The sequence below is a fragment of the Mobula hypostoma genome, chromosome 5, assembly GCF_963921235.1.
Source record: "Mobula hypostoma chromosome 5, sMobHyp1.1, whole genome shotgun sequence".
NCBI lineage: Eukaryota > Metazoa > Chordata > Chondrichthyes > Myliobatiformes > Myliobatidae > Mobula > Mobula hypostoma.
The window spans coordinates 75,824,190-75,841,709 of record NC_086101.1 but is presented as its reverse complement, the minus strand read 5'-3'; the positions used below and the strand labels follow the sequence as shown (position 1 = coordinate 75,841,709).

The 17,520-nt window shown below is 41.7% G+C and overlaps 2 protein-coding genes across 3 annotated transcripts in view; one reads left to right on the top strand and one right to left on the bottom strand.

Moving 5' to 3' along the window:
- nmi (N-myc (and STAT) interactor) overlaps positions 1-1,161 on the bottom strand; it is a 58,075-nt gene extending 56,914 nt beyond the window's left edge. Inside the window, exon 1 of one of the 2 annotated variants that reach the window (XM_063048576.1) lies at positions 1,021-1,161. The gene's annotated coding sequence lies outside the window, so the exon portion shown is untranslated. Of the gene's footprint in view, positions 1-881; positions 963-1,020 lie in introns of those variants that run through there. The other variant, XM_063048577.1, reaches the window with a different exon arrangement.
- Positions 1,162-1,310: 149 nt separating this feature from the next.
- LOC134346840 (protein mono-ADP-ribosyltransferase PARP14-like) overlaps positions 1,311-17,520 on the top strand; it is a 108,560-nt gene continuing 92,350 nt past the window's right edge. Inside the window, exons 1-2 of the mRNA XM_063048581.1 lie at positions 1,311-1,456; positions 5,424-5,731. Of these exons, the coding sequence (XP_062904651.1) occupies positions 5,563-5,731 (169 nt within the window). The 5' untranslated portion in view covers positions 1,311-1,456; positions 5,424-5,562. The remainder of the gene's footprint in view (positions 1,457-5,423; positions 5,732-17,520) is intronic.

Genomic DNA, 17,520 nt, shown 5'->3' with positions numbered 1-17,520 from the left:
CTGAATTTGATACAAATGCCGTCCTGTCTTTTCATTATTCCAACTTTGTTGCCACAGTGATTGAATAGACTTCATAATAATAGTTTTACATCGCCCTTATGCAAAGACATCACATTTACATCCTTAATTTTAAGTGATTGCTTGACTAGAAAGTCTGCCACCTCGTTGCTTTCAACCCGAACATGGGCAGGAAAGCTTATGAACTGGCTATACAAGTCATGACCCCGGAGCCTCAACAGATATCGTCCAATCTCAAAAGAACGTCTAGCCTACAATTTGAAATATCTGTTTTTAAAATGTCAAATCGAGAACGAATCGGACCACAGAAGTACATAACCAGAGCGTATTTCTTCAACCCAGATATTAATAAAATATTAGCAACCATCTCAGACAGAAATACCTATACTTTGTACAGCATAACAATCTTTTGTTAAGTCACCCGAAACTTTGGAGCATAAACCGAAACACCTGAACGATCTGTCATTGGATCTTTTGAACCATCTACAAATATGGGTGAATGACATGGCGGAACACCATTAAAGTTCAAACATAGAAAACCTACAGCGCAATACAGGCCCTTCAGCCCACAATGCTGTGCCGAACATGTACTCACTTTAGAAATTACCTAGGGTTACCCATAGCCCTCTATTTTTTCTAAGCTCCATGAACCTATCCTGGAGTCTCTTAAAAGACCTTATTGTATCCACAACCAAACATTTTTATTACCCGGAAACTGTGTCGACATTATGACATGCATGCTTATATACTAATTAAAAACATTGGTTATAGAATATAAAGAGTGTACTGTTGAAGCCGAATGTCATTCCTCAATTTTTTAATAAGACTAAAAATGCAAACTATGGAAATCATTACAATCGTACGTTTTAGTGTTTAATATTGCCTGTAAACGCGGTCAATGTTTATGAGCACTTCAGCAATCCTTTGGAGTCCTGACTCGTTATTCTTTTCTTAATTTTTGCCCTCAAGTCCAAGAGCTGAAATGTTGCAGAGAATACAGACCTGCGTTTCGACCGTAGAAACTTGCAAACGGTCTCTTCAGCAATGCCGGCTGTTTGTAAAAGTCGTCGAAATGCTTTCACTTTCTATAATGCTCTAGCTCTAACTGGAAATCACCTGATCTAGCAGAACTCCGCAGTACGTTCTTTTAAGGAAACAGATGCGGATACACCCAGCAACTCTTGATAAAGTGTTTCTGATATGGAATATTAATTGAAGGGTTTTTTTTACAGGAGCGGTCATACCAGGAAGATGAGGGCAGCCTGTTATTGGTGATTAGACCTCAGAGACAGAATTGTTTTCCGGAAGTGAGAGCAGTTCGTGCACGCAGTGTAGGAAGGGTCCGGAGCCGGCGGCTTGGCTGCTCCGTAGCTCGGACCCCAGCCTCTGTCACCTTGCCATTGGGACTTTTCTGGAGGATCTTGTTCTTAATGTAGAGGTTGGTATAAATTTTGAATCTAATATTGATGTATTTTGTTAATTTGTTTGTTAACAACTTACTAAGGGGTAAAGTGAAAGTAAGGGTCTCTGTAGCTGATTGCGAAAATTTCCTAATCCTTCACCTTTGTGTTCAAAGTTGGGCGTGTAAAAGTTTTGGCCAAACTGATGCTTTCTTTACCAATTGATTCCACGCGGATAAATTTGTAAATCACAAACATGAGGAAGTCTGCAGATGCTGGAAATCCAAAGCAATATGCGCAAAATGCTGGAGAAACTCAGCGGGTCGGGCAGCATCTATGGGAAGGAGAAACCCGTCGACGTTTTGGGCTGAGACCCTTCTTCCGTACCTGCCTGACCTGCTGAGTGTCGACTGTACCTCTTCCTATGGATGCTGCCTGGCCAGCTGCGTTCACCAGCAATTTTTGTGTGTATTGCTTGAGTTCCTCTGGCATGTTGCTTTCAGTTTGTCAATGTTGTGAATTCTGTTTACTTACTCACTAATCTTATGGAATTTAATCCAAACAAGTGTGAGGTGTTGCGGTTTCGAAGTTCAAATATAGGGGATCGTGCAAAAGGACCTTAACAGCACCGATGTCCAAAGGATCTTGGGGTCCAAGTTCATACCAAGCTGAAAGTGGCCACACAACTAGATGGGGTGGTGCAGAAGAGGTTTACCAGCATGCTGCCTGAATTGGAGGGTATGAACTATCAGGAGAAGTTGCACAAAGTTGGGTTGTTTTCTCAGAAGCTAGGGAGGGAGGCTTGATGGAAGTTTTCAATATTTTGAGAGGATCTTTTTCCCAGGGTTGAAATGCCAATGACTAGAGGACATGCGTTTAAGGAGAGTGGAGGAAACGTTTAAAGGAGATGTGCAGGGCAGGTTTTTTTTACACTAGAGAGTGATAAGTGTTTGGAATGAGTTGCCAGAGGGATTGGTGGAAGCTCATACCATTGGCATTTAAGAAGCTATCAAATGGAATGGAGGAAAATGGATCAATTGCAGGCAGAAAGGATTCAGTTAAATTCTGCAGTGAGTTTGAGATGGGTATTGTGGGCTGAATGGCCTTTTACTGTGCTGTACTCATCTATGTGCTGTGATCTAATTTCAATCTGAAGAGTTTTGGACTTGTATTACATGAAAGTTTGAAGGACTGGTGATGTTGATGATCTTAAGTTAAAAACAGGAAATGCTGCAATCACCAGCAGGTCTGTGAAAGAGAAGCAGGGTCAGCATACAGAGCCCTTAGCGGAACTGGGAAAGAGGGAGAAGTTCAGAGAATTGCAGAAGACAAAAAAAAAATCTGTGCTAGGGCTCAGGTTGTCTTTGTCCATTAGTAAAATCTGACTTGTCATGCAAGTTCCTCGCCTCTGCTGTTAGCAATGCTTTCTTCTTGTGTTATCAGAGTCAGGTTTAATGTCACAGGCATATGTTGTGAAATTTGTTGTCTTTGTGGCAGCAGTACAATGCAATACATTGATAATGTAGAAGAAAAAACTGCAAATTTAGGTACATACATACATAGCCACATTAAATTGTAGTGCATAAACAGAAACTAAAATTAGTGAGATAGTGTTCATGGGTTCATTGCCCATTCAGAAATTGGATTGAAGAGGGGAAGAAATTGGTCCTGAATCATTGAGTATGTGTCTTCAGTCTTCCATACCTCCTTCCTGATGGTAGCAATGAGTGGAGGGCATGTCCTGGGTGGTGGGGGTCTTTACTGATGGACACTTCCTTTCTGAGGCACTGCTCCTTGAAGATGTCTTCGATACTGTGGAGTTAGTACACATGATGGAGCTGACTAATTGAACAACTCTTAACAGTTTACTTCGATCCTGTGTAGTAGCCCCCCTCTGCATACCAGATGTTGATGCAGCCAGTCAGAATGCTGTTCACGCTATATCTGTAGACATTTTTGAGTGTTTTAGGTGACATACAAAATCTCCTCAAACTCCTGATGAAATATAGCTGCTCTCTTACTTTATAGCTGCATTGATATGTTGGGACCAGGTTAAGTCCTCAGAAATATTCACATCCAGAAACTTGAAATTGCTTACTCTCTCCACCTCTGTTGGTGTGTGTTCCCTTTCTTCCCCTTTCTGAAGTCCACAGCCAGCTTTTTGGTCTTGCCCCCTACCTACTTGCATTAATGTGATTATATAGCCCCATAATTCATCCTCAATCCCGGAAGGCCGTAATACATAGAGGCAGAACTAGGCTATTTGGTCCATCAAGTCTGCTCCACCATTCCATCATGGCTGATTATTATCTCTCTCAACCCACTTCCTCTTGCCTTCTCCCCATAACTTTTGACACCCTGATTAATCAAGAATCTATTAACCTCTGCCTTAAGTATACACAATGACTTGGCCTGCACAGCTAGCTTGGCAGTGAGTTCCACGGATTCATCACACACGAGCTGAAGAAATTTTCCCACATCTCTGTCTTAAACGGATGTTCCTCTATTCTGAGACTGTCCCCTCTGGTCCTAGATTACCCCACTGTCGGAAGCATCTTCTCCATATCCACTCTATCTGGCCCTTTCAATGTTTGATAGATTTCTTTTCCTGGAAACAGAGTTGAATTTTAGTTTGTTCTGAGCGGCAGGAGAAGAGAAATGTGAAAAGTGTTAAATCAAAGAGAATTCTGCAGTTTTTTTTATTTTTCGTGACAATGGGATTTTATCTTAAAAGCAGCTCAAATGACACAGGATTAGTACAGTCAAGCCATAGGCTACAGGCAGTCAGGGAAGTGCATTGGTTGTTCATTGGGAGCTGTATCTCATCAGACCCTTGGCTGATTGACACTCTGCATCACTTAAGTGTGAATGCAGAGTTTAGCTTGTGGTTCTCCAAGAGGACACAACCTTGTTGTGGGGTTTGGAGGCTTGCGTGCCTCAATGACCCAGACAGCTATGCTGGCTGGAGTCAGGGGCTTGTGCTTTGGCTCTTGGTAGAATCATCCGTGCCAAACAGGTCAAAGGGTAGAGGCCAAATGAAGAGTGGTCCACTGGTCTCTCATGTTCAGCTCGGGGCTGACAACCCTGACTGGTAAAACAAAATTGTTATGCACCTTCATTGCTGCTTTAAACCCCAGTGGCGTAACAAGCCAGTAAGTAAATTGGCTCGTGGTAAGAACAAGTAAAATTGGAATGATACCCTGACATGTTACAGAGAATATAGATCTGTTTCTATACTGTACAGGTCCCTCAGCCCATTATGTCTATGTCAACCATAATGCTGATTTAATCTAATCCCATCCTTCTGCTCATGGTCTGTGCCCCTCTGCTCCTGGACTTATGCACACTCAGTGGTGATCGCATTACCAACTCATTTTAAATGTGAAGAGCAATGATGGCACGAACATCAATTTCTCTAACTTGCGGTAATTTTCCCCCCACTCCCCATCTGGCTCCCCTTTTACCTCTTCTCCTCATCTGTATATTACCTCCCCTGGTGCCCCACCCTTCTTTTTCTCCCATGATCTACTCTCCAATTAGATAACTTTTTCTTCAACCCTTTGCTTTTTCCACCTATCACCTTCCAGCTTTTCACTTCGTTCCCACTCACCTACCTTCCATTTCACCTGGTTTCAAACTCTACCCCTCAAACTTGTGCTCCTTCCCCTCCCCCCACCATCTTATTCCGGCTTCTTCCCACTTCCTTTCCAGTACTGGAGAAGGGTCTTGGCCTGAAATCTCGACTGTCTATTTCCCTCCTGACTTGCTGAGTTCCTCCAGCATTTTGTGAGTGTAATTCTGGATTTCCAGCATCTGGGGAATTTCTTGTGTTAATGATATTCTCCAGCCCTGTGCTCTTAGTTAACCAACTAGACATTGTCCAGATTGAAATAATCCTTCAAGCCTCTCTCCAGAATGGGAATAAAAGATTCTATTGAAATATTTCAAATTACAGAATCTGGAACTTCTCAATGATTCATCCTCATTATTTTCTTTCACTTTCAGTGATACAGCACACACAGAAACTACTTGTACAGTGAAGCCTTCAAATATTGTCTTCAAACTGTTGGACTCTCACCTTTCCAAAATAATCCTATTGAAATCCAGTGGAATCAAAGCTGGAACCGTTGCTCTCAGTCAAAGGATGTCTGGATTCCCATTGTTAGTGGAAGGACTGCCCGTCAGTCTTGACTCAGTTAAAAATAAACTAGCCATTTATTTTCAAAGCAAGAAGAAATCTGGGGGCGATGAATGTGAGATTAAAGCTCACGCTGATCCAACAAAATTCTTGGTGTATTTTGAAAGTGAAAAAGGTAAGAATTTATTTTGTAAAGACAATAAAAATTGCATTATGTTATAACTGGTATATAAATATTGGAACACTACCCATAATTACTTACTACTTGAACTAATGTTGGTTAATTTTTTTAATGTAATTTGGTGGTTTGCCTTTGGTGCTGGTTGTGTGATGTTTGGGGGACATAATGATACTTAGGGAATTATTTTTGTTTTTATCTTTTTCTTTCTGGAATTCAGTCAGACACAGTTTCTATACTGGTGTCATTGCTTAATAGGGGATTTCCAACAGTATCAGACTTGGGCTGGGTTAGTTGGACCCTCACCTCCAAGTTTGCAGATTCAGGATTCACAAATCATAGCAGAGCTGTAGAAGAAATAAATACCGCAAAGGAACTGACTGACATCAAAGGAGGTCCTCATTCTGTCACCTGTCTAACAAAGGACTAGATTTTCTCCATTTTCCCAGATGAGTTTCAGTCCTCAGATCCAATAGAACCACAAGATATAAGAGCAGAATTAGGCTATTTGGCCCATGAAGACTGTTTCACCCTTCTGTCATTGCTAATCCATTTTTTTCCCTCCCAATCCCAATCTCCTGCCTTCTCCCTGTATCCCTTCAAGCCCTGACCTGTCAAGAATCTATTAACCTCTACTTCAAATATACCCAAATATAACCACAGCCGCCAGTGGCAACGAATACCACAGACCTAACTCTCCCCTGCAGAATTTTTGTTATTTGCCTCTGGCTCTCCTCCCTCATTCCAATCTTGGTCATCCAAAACCTTGCTGCCCATTCCCTAACCCCCAATAAGCTTAATCAGTAATTTTACTTGTATTGACTACCAGTTAGCAATGCCTAGATTTAAAAATCCTCATCCTCTTTTTCATATTTCTCCATTTTACCTTTATTTTTTATCTTTGATGTATTCCCTTAATTATTTTCTCCATTGCATACTAGCTATGCATTCAGCTTGGTTGACCAAGCACTAGAATTTCCTCCTGGAATCCGTTATCCTTCCAGTCACTCAGTTTGCCTTTAAATTGATGCTTCAATCCTGCTTCTTTTCTCAGTGAATGGATTGTCTGTTCCAATATCTCTTTAGGAGGCACAGCATCAAATTAATGTTTAAAGCTACAACATTGAGATACCTTAGGCCATGTTCAGATTAAAAAACACCATGGGAAAAGACACTGCATTAAAAGTGACGTCAAAAAGACTGATCATGCAAGTAGTCAAAATAAAGCAAATGGGATATTAGGTTTAGACAGAAGTATTTCAAAGATTCAATGTACATTTATTATCAAAGAATGTATAAATTATACAACCTTGAAATTTGTCTGGAGCCACAAAGCAGAAATCCAAAAGAACCCCATTTTAAAAAAAGGTCAATGCCCAAAGCATAGAAAAAGAGGGGGAGAGACACAAATGATGCAAACAATAGAAGCGAGCAACAGCATTCCGAACCAAATTGAGTCCCTGGATCCAAATCCCTGGAGTAGGCCCAAGCCCCAGTCTCAGTTCATCATATTAGCAAGGCAAATTGCTGCGAAGCACAGCTGCTGGTGCAGACTCACAGCCTCACTGGAGAAGGAGGTGAACATCGCAGGGGAGCAAGCAAAATCGGCCGGACCCTTGTCTCCGGTCCCGACACTCTGCCTTTCCAGTCTATCTGGGCTGGCATATATATTGTCCAAACAACAGATCATGCCTCAGATTACTATACAAGTTCAAGTTTATTGTTATCTGACTGTACATATATACAACCAAACGAACCATCTTTCCTCCAGACCATAGTGCACCCACAATACACAGCACATGAAACAAAATATTACCACAACTAAGTTAGTAAATATAATTAAAGTAAGGAGGTAATGAGGAAACTTCATAAAACAATTTAAATGGTTTATTGTGTCTATTTTTAGGTGCTATTCTCTAGAAAATTGCTGTACTTCTGGAGAGGGTGTGGAAGAAATTTACCAAACTTATTCCAAAGTTGAGTTGCCTTATTTTGAGGGACAGACTGGAGAAGCTGGGTGTAGGAGCTGGGGGTACTGTGCTGCGTTATGTTTATTCTGGTAACTAGTCACATGAGTGGGAGTGAGGTAAAAGCAAAGGGGATAAGTTACGTATTCATGCTTATTTCTGGGCAGTTTGTAGCTTGGGACCGGCGGAGGTCATATCTTTGCTGACCACTGAGATAATGCTCAATAATACTCATTAATGCTTACTTGTAAGTTTGCTAATTGCAAAGAAAGGATTGAATAAAGAGTTTGATCCTTAATTAGTAATGATTGGAGCTGTGGGTGTGTCAGGCAAGTATAACAGTCCATATGGTCACAGGCAGGCAGCAATCGCTTTGTTTGATTTTTGGATCAGTTCTGGCGCTACGTTGGAGTTGCTCCCCTTGCAACAGAGGAGTTGGCAAAGAATTTTGACAGAGGTGTATAAAGTCACAAAGAATATGGATGGAGAGGAATTGTTCAGATCCAAGAGATGCAGAATGAAGGTGACTGGAGAGAAAACTGAAAGTTGTTAAAAGAGTGGCTTGGCCTTGGAGTACAACTTCAAGAGCAGTAGTGGAGGAAGATTAAACTGGAACCTTAAGAAAATAGCTGGATGAAAATGTGAACAGAGATATTTTGTAGAGCTATATGGAGAATGTGGGGGAGTAATGTTAGCTGGATGACTGTTATATGGAATGAGAATGGATAGCAGGCTGTATGGAAGGCCTCCTCCCATGCTATAACCATTCTGTAATAGATATCAGGAAATAGCAAGGAACCAGACGGTAGGGTACACCAACTCCATGCTGGCCATCAACCACCCACCCATGCTAATTCTACAATATTCCCATTAGAACTTATTCTCCCCATCTTCCCAGTTTGGGAGAGGGAGCAACAAGACAGGGTCAGTTGGAAATGGGAAAAGGCATCCCAACTTTTTAAGGCTCTGATGATATAGTGAATGAGAAAGGTTCTTTACTTCCAAGCATCTAAGAAGCCATTAAGTGACATTATGATGTAGAATAGTAAGAAAGAGCTTCGGCCAGAGGTTCCCAACCTGGGGTCCATGGAGCCCTTGTTCGGTGTTAAAGGTTCATGGCATAAAAAGGTTGGGAATGCCTGGCTGCAGGAGAGTAGCATGAAGGATTGGGTTACAATACTGTGAGATGTTTATTGATCTCCCACATCCTAGATCAATAATAGCACCACTATACTCATGAATGGTTTCATCTCATCCATCTCCATCACCCATCCAGCAAAGATCTTTATCATCTTTGACTGCCACACTGATTTCTTAATTGATTAATCTGGTTACATGGAAAAACTGGTTAAGCAATGGTACCTTGGACACTTTGTTCAATTCAATTCAAGTTTAATTGTCATTCATCCATACATAAATACCCAAGAATACAGCCAAACGAAACAGCGTTCCTCCAGGTCCAAGGTGCAAAACATCGTACCAACAGTCACACACCGCACAAAGCACGCGTAACACATACGAGGTAGCAAGCATGTGTAAGGTATTAGTAAAATGCAACCACACAAAAAAAGAGTCCAGACCCTGAGTCCATGAATGCTGCAGAAATCTGCAGTCACCCACAATACAGTTCGTCTGCTGCTGAGCGTGCACTGGGGGGTGTGAAGAAGGGGTAGCACCATCTCCAGACTGGTCACCACCATAGATGGAATACACAGGCTTCAACACCTCTCTCCTGGCAGCCGTAAAACAGGCAACACCGCGGCTGGAGGCTCAGTCCTCGCTACAAATGAGCTCCCTCCCCATCGCCAATAGATCAGTGAATCGGACTTGAAGCATTGTTAGCTTTTAAAAAAAAAACATATATACATACACCCCCACCCTCAAGGAGAATACTTGTGAGCCATTCTACTGTATGGACTTTGTATATCATAGGCAACATGCAGGCATGTGCTTGTGTGTAGTGTTTCTTTGTTGTGAAGATGGAAAAGAATTTGCACACAGAATGTTGTAGGCAATACTGTTAAATCTACAGGACACATGAGAAATCAACAATGAAAAACAACATTGGAATTACCCTGATGTAGGGTCTTGACAAAGGCTTCACTGATGCTGACTGACCCATTGAGTTCTAACATTAGCTTGTATTTTGTCACAGACCCCGATATCTGCAATCTCTCGGGTTGTTGTCTATCTCCGTGCCTTATGGTGCATTGGGCGGCAGCCTTTCCACTTCTTTACAATTTGTCTGTTTTTACAAGGCCAAGTTGCTAGCTTGATGCTCAACTCAACATGGATGGAGCCAGCCAGATTCGAACCTGGGACCACTTGCCTCAAAGTCCACTGTGGGTGCCACTACGCCACCGACCAGCAATCTCTCGTATCTCCACTGGAAATTAACTCACTTAATTTTATTTTGATAACTGTGTGTTCGTGTGTAACATATTTCATTGCATGTTCCTAGAAACTCCAATAAGGTGGCAATGGACCTCTTTCTTGAGTCACCACAGTAGATCTGTCACAGGAGCTCTTACTATTGTGTTTGATCAGGTGCCCGATCTGGAATGTTAGGAACAAATGATTAGAAAAAAATATTTTTCCTAGGGTTGAAGTGCCTAACAACAGAGGCCTCGTATTTAAGATCAGAGGTGGGTAACTTCAGGTTGGTGGGGCAAGTATTTTAGGGTGGTGAGTCCCTGAATGCACTTCCATGGGAAGGAGTGGATGCAAATACAATAGAGACATTTAAGAGATTCTTAGAAAAGCTCATGAATTTGCAAAGAATGGAGGAATAGAGATTGTGGAGGCAGAAGGGGTGAATTTAGTTAGGTATTTAATTACTGGTTTAATTAGTTTGGCACCACATCATGGGTTGATGGGCCTGTCCCTGTGCTGTACTGTTGTATAAGCTTTGAAAGTGGCACAGTTGTACAACATGTAGGGCTGCTACATCATACCATCAGTGAACTGAGTTCATTTCTGATTTTGGGTACCATCAATGTGGCATTTGCATGATCTTTCCTTTGGTTTTCCCCAGGTTCTCTGGTTTCCTGTCACATATCTGGAGCATACTGCTAGGTTAAGTGGTTACTGTAAATTCCCTTTCAGTGTAGGTAATTGCTGAAAGAGGTGGGGTGGGGATACGTCTCTACCAAAGGAGGTGTAAGGAGCTCCTCTCTCTGCTAGGCTGAAGGTTACCTTTGGGCAAAGTGTAGCACCTGCTCAGCCCCCCTGATCAGGGTCACATGAAGACATGGGAGAAGGTGGTGGATGGTCATAAGTCCTGGTTATGTGACCACTGATGCCAGACAGACAATCTCTAAAAGAGTATTGATACTGGCTAGGTGTCATCTATCTTGTAAAGACACTGCCCAGAAGAAGGCAATGGCAGACCACTTCTGTCGAAAAAAAGTTGGCAAGAACAAGGTGGTCATGAGACAATGACTGTCTGCGTCAATGTGACACGGCACATAATGATGATGATGAAATGCTGAAAAAAATTAAAGGTGCATGTGAGAGAGAATAAGCTGCTTAAGAGAAATAAAAAGGGAATGGAATTGATAAGATGACTCTGACCCCTTTTGTATTGCAATTAATTAAAGAAGGTGATATTGGTCTAGTGATGCAATGACATTGTTGATTTTGAATTGCTCAAAACAAGTTTGATGAGAATTGTTTACTTTAATCTGTTGATAGTCCACATTACCATAGCAGTTTCAAGTTCCTGGATGTTAATGCCTCTCAGCATCTACCCTGCGCCCAACATATTAATGCATTTACAAAGAAGACATGACAGGGGCTATATCTCATTATGAGTTTGAGCTGAATTGGTATGTCACCAGAGGCATTCACAAATTTCTACAAATGTACCTTGGAGAGCATTCTAACTGGTTGCATCACCATCTGGTACGGAGGGACCATGGTATGGGATCGGAAAAAGCTGCAGAAGATTGCTGACTCGGGCAGCTCCATCATGGGCACTAGCCTTCCCATCATTAAGGACACCTTTAAAAGGTGATGTCTCAAAAAGGCAGCATCTATCACTAAGGGCCCCCATCACCCAAGGCATGCCCTTTTATCACTGCTGCCATCAATGAGAAGGTACAGGAGCCTGAGGGAACACAGACAGTGTTTCAGGAAAAGCTTATTCCTCTCCGCCATCAGATTTCTGAATGGACAATGAATCCATGAATCAGGTTTATTATCACCGGCATGTGTCATGAGATTTGTTAACTGAGCAGCAGCAGTACAATGCAATACATGAAAAGAAGAGAAAAAGTAAACAAATTAAAGTGCAAAAAGAGAAGGAATATATATTTTAAGAAAAAGTAAGGTAAGGTTCCTGGATTCAATGTCCATTTAGGAATTCTATGGCAGAGGGGAAGAAACTGTTCCTGAATCACAGAGTGTGTGCCTTCAGGCTTCTGTACTTCCTTCCTGACAGTAACAATAAGAGGGCTTGTCCTGGGTGATAGAGGTCCCCAATAATGGATGTCGCCTTTCTGGGGCACCGGTCCTTGAAGAAGACTTGGAGACTATGCAGGTTAGTACCCAAGATGGAGCTAACTAATTTTACAACTTTCTGTGGCCTCTTTATGTCCTGTGCAGTAGACGGTCCCCCCACCACTGTCATATCAGACAGTGATGTAGCCTGTCAGAATGCTCTCCAATGGTACCCGCCTATAAAAGTTTTTAAGTGTTCAGGTGACAAACCAAATTTCTTCAAACTCTTAATGAAGTATAGCCGTTGTCTTGCCCTCTTTATAACTTCATCGATATGTTGGGGTCAGGTTAGATTCTTAGAGATCTTGACACCCAGGAACTTGAAATTGCTCACTTTCCCCACTTCTGATCCCTATGAGGATTGGTTCATTTTTTCTCGCCTTACCCTTCCTAAAGTCCACAATCAGCTCTTTCATCTTACTGACACTGAGTGCAAGGTTGTTGCTGCGACACCACTCCACTAGCTGGTATATCTCTCTCCTGTACACCCTCTCATCTCCATCTGAGATTCTACCGACAATAGTTGTATCATCAGCAAATTTATAGATGGTATTTGAGCTGTACAGTCATGGGTATAGAGAGAGTGAAGCATGGGACTAAGCACATACCCCTGAGGTGCACCAGTGTTGATTGTCAGCGAGGATGAGATATTATCACCAACCCACACAGATTGTGGTCTTCCGGTTAGGAAATTGAGGATCCAATTGCAGAGGAAGGTACAGAGGCCCAGGTTCTGTAGCTTATCGATCAGGACTGTGGAAATGATGGTGTTAAATGCTGAACTATAGTCAACGAACAGCATCCTACATAGGTATTTGTATTGTCCAGGTGATCCAGGGCCATGTGAAGAACCATTGAGCTTACGTCTGTCTCATTACCTCACCTTAGTACTTTTTCCTCTCTTTTTGCACTAATTTAAATTAATGTTTTATTATATATTATTGTAATTCATAGATTTTACTATTACATATTGCAATGTACTGCTGCCGCAAAAAAAATAAATTTCACAACATAGGCCAGTGATGTTAAACTCAGTTCTGATTCTGCAATAGCTGGTACTGGGTGGTGTAGGTTTTGTTTGTAACCCACCGGACGATGATCTCACCAGCTGACCACATTTTGCACACAAATTACCTGTCAGCCAAACATCAAGAGTTGTTCCAGTGCAGGCTAGAGCTGTATGAACAAAGCAGCCATTACCTTTATGAAACCAGTCTTAAGCAGGACAGTGTTTGCAAGCCATGAAGGTTCAGATGGAATTTTAATGCAAAATAAAAAACTAGAGAGAGAGGCATGAGAAGCTAAACGATAAAATAGAACACAGTATATTTTTCCGAGGAAATTCTGGCAATAATCAGTAATTGATGTCAGAGTGATGTTGGGCTTCACAACTTTGTAGACCCATATTCAATTCTGACTTTGGGTGCTGCCTGTACTGAGTTCATTGTTTTTCTGAGACTGCATGGACTTCTACTGGAAACTTGGTTTTCTCCTGGTTCCCAATGACATTCATATACTCCAGAGGCCAAAGTCTCTGGAGTTTACAGAGAATGGTGCAAAAAAACAACAAACAAAAAAAAATCCAGTGTAAAGCAGTTCTGTGGGTGAAAACACCTTGTTAATGAGAGAGGTCAGAGGAGAATGGCCAGAATGGTCCAAGCTGACAGGAACCTGTTACAACAGTGGTCTGCAGAAGAGCATACGACATGTTGAACCTTGAAGTAGATGGGCCTCAGCAGCACAAGATCATGAGCATACACTCAGTAGTGGTATTGGGTACAGGATGTACCTAGTAAAGTGGCCACTGAGCATATCACTGTGTAGCTCGAAGATTCCAAACTCTGCCGTCAGTGTACTATTTCCTTAATTAACATGATCTTTTTACTATGAATGAAGAAGGCACTTTGGGTGAATTTCCACATCCTGCTATTACTTTTATCACTGATCAGTAGGTTCAGGTTGTCAGTTGGGGGTATCTAATAAAGGGGCCAGTGTATGGGTGATTTTGCCAGTGTAAATTACCCCATAATGAAGGTAATTCCCAAAAGAATAGTGGAAGGGGGAGAGAGATAAGTTGAAGGAGTACAGGAAAATAAAGGATTGGGGTAGAATCACCAGATGGCGCCAGTGACCAACGTGACCAAAGGCAACATCCTCCAGATGTTTTACAAAACTATTTTCATTCTTTTCCTTTCAAATGTGGTTCTGCTACTGTTGGAGCCTGTGATTGACATTTTGGTGGTGTGCTTTCGGGTCAATAGAGTGGTCTGGTGCTTTGCTGTCTCTGAGAAGGCTGCGTGAGGCTTTAAGTGAAGTGTGTGGCCTTCACTAGAGATGGGGCGCGAGCCCTTGATCAGCTCCATTTCTCACCAGTTAAAGCTGTGGGGAAGATTGAAATCGTCGAGGAGTGAGCAGAAAGCAAGCGGGAGTTCAGCCATCCTCTCATTTGCAGCTGCTGGATGATGGCATCTGCATGAGACAGTCTCTTTCTCCCTCTTAGTTGCTGGTCCTGAAGGAAGGTTGCTATGTTCTAATGGTTTCTTTCTCTGTCAACGCTGTCGGAGGATGGTGTTGAAGTTCTGGGTGTGGTTTGTGGGTTCGACTCTGTAGTTCATGTTATGGTGTGTTTCTGGTTGTTCCCTTTTGCTTTGTTGCTATTTTGGGGGATTTTGAATCAGGGTGGCCTGCAGATAATAAGCATGGAGTTGAACTGAATATACCTGGACTCTTTGATCTTGTGTTTTTATATTTGTATTTTTTGCTCTTTTTTTTGTTTGTTGCCATTAGCACCATTGTTTTTGTTGCACATGGGGGAATGGTTTCATGGTTTTCTTTGTTGGTTTCTATGAGGCTGTCTCTGAGGAAGATAAATCTCAGGATTGTATACTGCATACACACTTTGATAATCAATGTACTTTGAATCTTTTGAATCCTTGAATAACTAAAAGCTGCCATAGCCTAAGTGAGCCAAATAGCCTGTCTATGTCATTGTAAGTAAATCTATTAGAATGAAACCACATTTGTAACAGTAAAATTTCAGAAAGAAATGAGTGACATGTCATGCTGTTATAAGGAGTTAAACTTGAAAGGACAAGCTGTGATCTATTGGGCAGATTCCAATCCAGCAACTTGTGTGGTGGAAGAGTCAGAGACATGCCATTTTCCAAAGGTCTTTGGAGGAGGACGGTATAAGCCACATTTAGAGTATTGTGTGCAATTTTGAGTCCCATATCTAAGGAAGGAAGTGTTGAGGAAAGAATGTTTAGAGGAGGTTTACAAGAATGATCCAGGGGATGAAATGGTTCACTCAACTTCACTTGCTCATCAGTGAAATGTTCCCACAACCTATTGACTCAAGTTCAAAGACCCTTCATTTCATGTTCTCATTATTTATTGCTTATTTATTTATATTTGCATTTGTTCTCTTCTGCACTTTGGTTGAATGCCCTTGTTGGGCAGTCTTTCATTGATTCTGTTAGAGTTACTATTCTAGAGATTTGTTGAGTATGCCCACAAGGAAATGAATCTTATATATACTTTGCTAAAACATTTACTTTGAACTTTGTATGAGGAGCACTTGATGTGGTGGGCCTCTACTTACTGGAGTTTAGAGGGCTGAGGAGGGATCTTGTTCAAACCAATGGAAGGTTAAAAGGCCTGTATAAAGTGGATGTGGAGAGGATGCCTTCAGTAGTAAGAGGGTCTAGGACCAGAGGGCATTGCCTCAGAATAAAAGAATGTTCCTGTAGAAAAAAGATGAGAAGGAAGTTCTTAGCCAGAAGTTGGCTGTGGAGGCCAAATCATTGGGTATATTTAAGGTAGAGGTTGATTTATTCATGATTTGCAAAGGCATTGAAGATTATAGGAAGAAGGCGGCAGAAGAATGGTGTTAAGAGGGGATAATAAATCAGTCACGATCGAGTGGCAGAGCAGACCAAATGGACCAAATGGCCTAATTCTGTTGTTATGTCTTAGCATAGTTCCAGCTTTGCTCAACTGATCATACATTTCAAAGTTCAAAGTAAGTTTATTATCAAAGTATATATATATGTCTTCATAAATCCTGTATACTTCGGACTTTAGATACAACACTGAGTCATGTCAACTGCAGAAATCCTCTGATGACTTAGCAATTGTTGGGTGTATAAAGGGAGGACAGGAAGATGAATACAGGGCCCTGGTGGAGGACTTTGTCAAATAGTGCAAGCTGAGTCATCTGCAGCTCAGTATCAGTATAAGACAAAGGAGATAGTGATGGACTTTCGGACGACTATGCCTGCACTGCTCCCTGTTACAATTGACAGTGAAGACGTGGATGTGGTGAAGACCTAGAAGTACTTGGAGCTGCAACCAGATGACAGACTTGAGCGGAGTACCAACACTGAAGCTGTGTTCAAGAAGGGCCAAAGTTGCCCCCACTTTCTGAGGAGATTGAGGTCCTTTGGAGTATGCAGGCCTCTCCTTCACATGTTCTACCAGTCTGTTGTCACCAGTACAATCTTCTATGTGGTGATATGGTGATGTGCTGGGGCAATGACATTAACATGGGTAATGCCAACAGGCCCAATAAACTGATTAGAAAGGCTGGCTCTGTTGTAGTCAAACTGGACACACTGAAGGCTGTGGTAGAACAAAAGACCCTCCACTGCTCCAAAAACCGCTATATGGGGTCATTTTTACCCTTTGCCAATAGGCTCTATAATGAATCAACCTATAGCTGGGAAAGTGATGACCCCCTCCTGTTTGAGGTAATGTTTTTTTAAATTCTTTCTTGCTTCCCTTCTAATATTTGTATATCTGTCCACTTGTAATGCTACTGTGACACTGTAATTTCCTTTGGGATCAATAAAGCATCTATATGTAACCCTGAGATTTATTTTCTTGCGGACATTCATAGTAAATACAAGAAATACAATAGAATCAATGAAAGACCATACCCAACAGGACGAACGAACAACCAGTGTACAAAAAAACCCAACAAACTGTGTAAATAGAAAAAAAAGAGAAAAGAAATAATAAATTAATAAGCAATAAATATCGAGAATATGAGATGAAGAGTCCCTTGAAAGTGAGTCCATAGGTTGTGGAAATATTTCAGTGATAGAATGAATGAAGTTATCCCCTTTGGTTAAAGAACCTGATGGTTGAGGGGTAATAACTGTGCCTGATGCTGGTGGTGTGATTCCTAAGGCTCCTGTAACTCCTTCCTGATGGCAGCAGTGAGAAAAGAGCTGGTGAGGGTCCTTGATGATGGATGCTGCTTTCCTGTAATAGTGTTTCATGTAGATGTGCACATCTGGTGGGGAGGGCTTTTTTGCC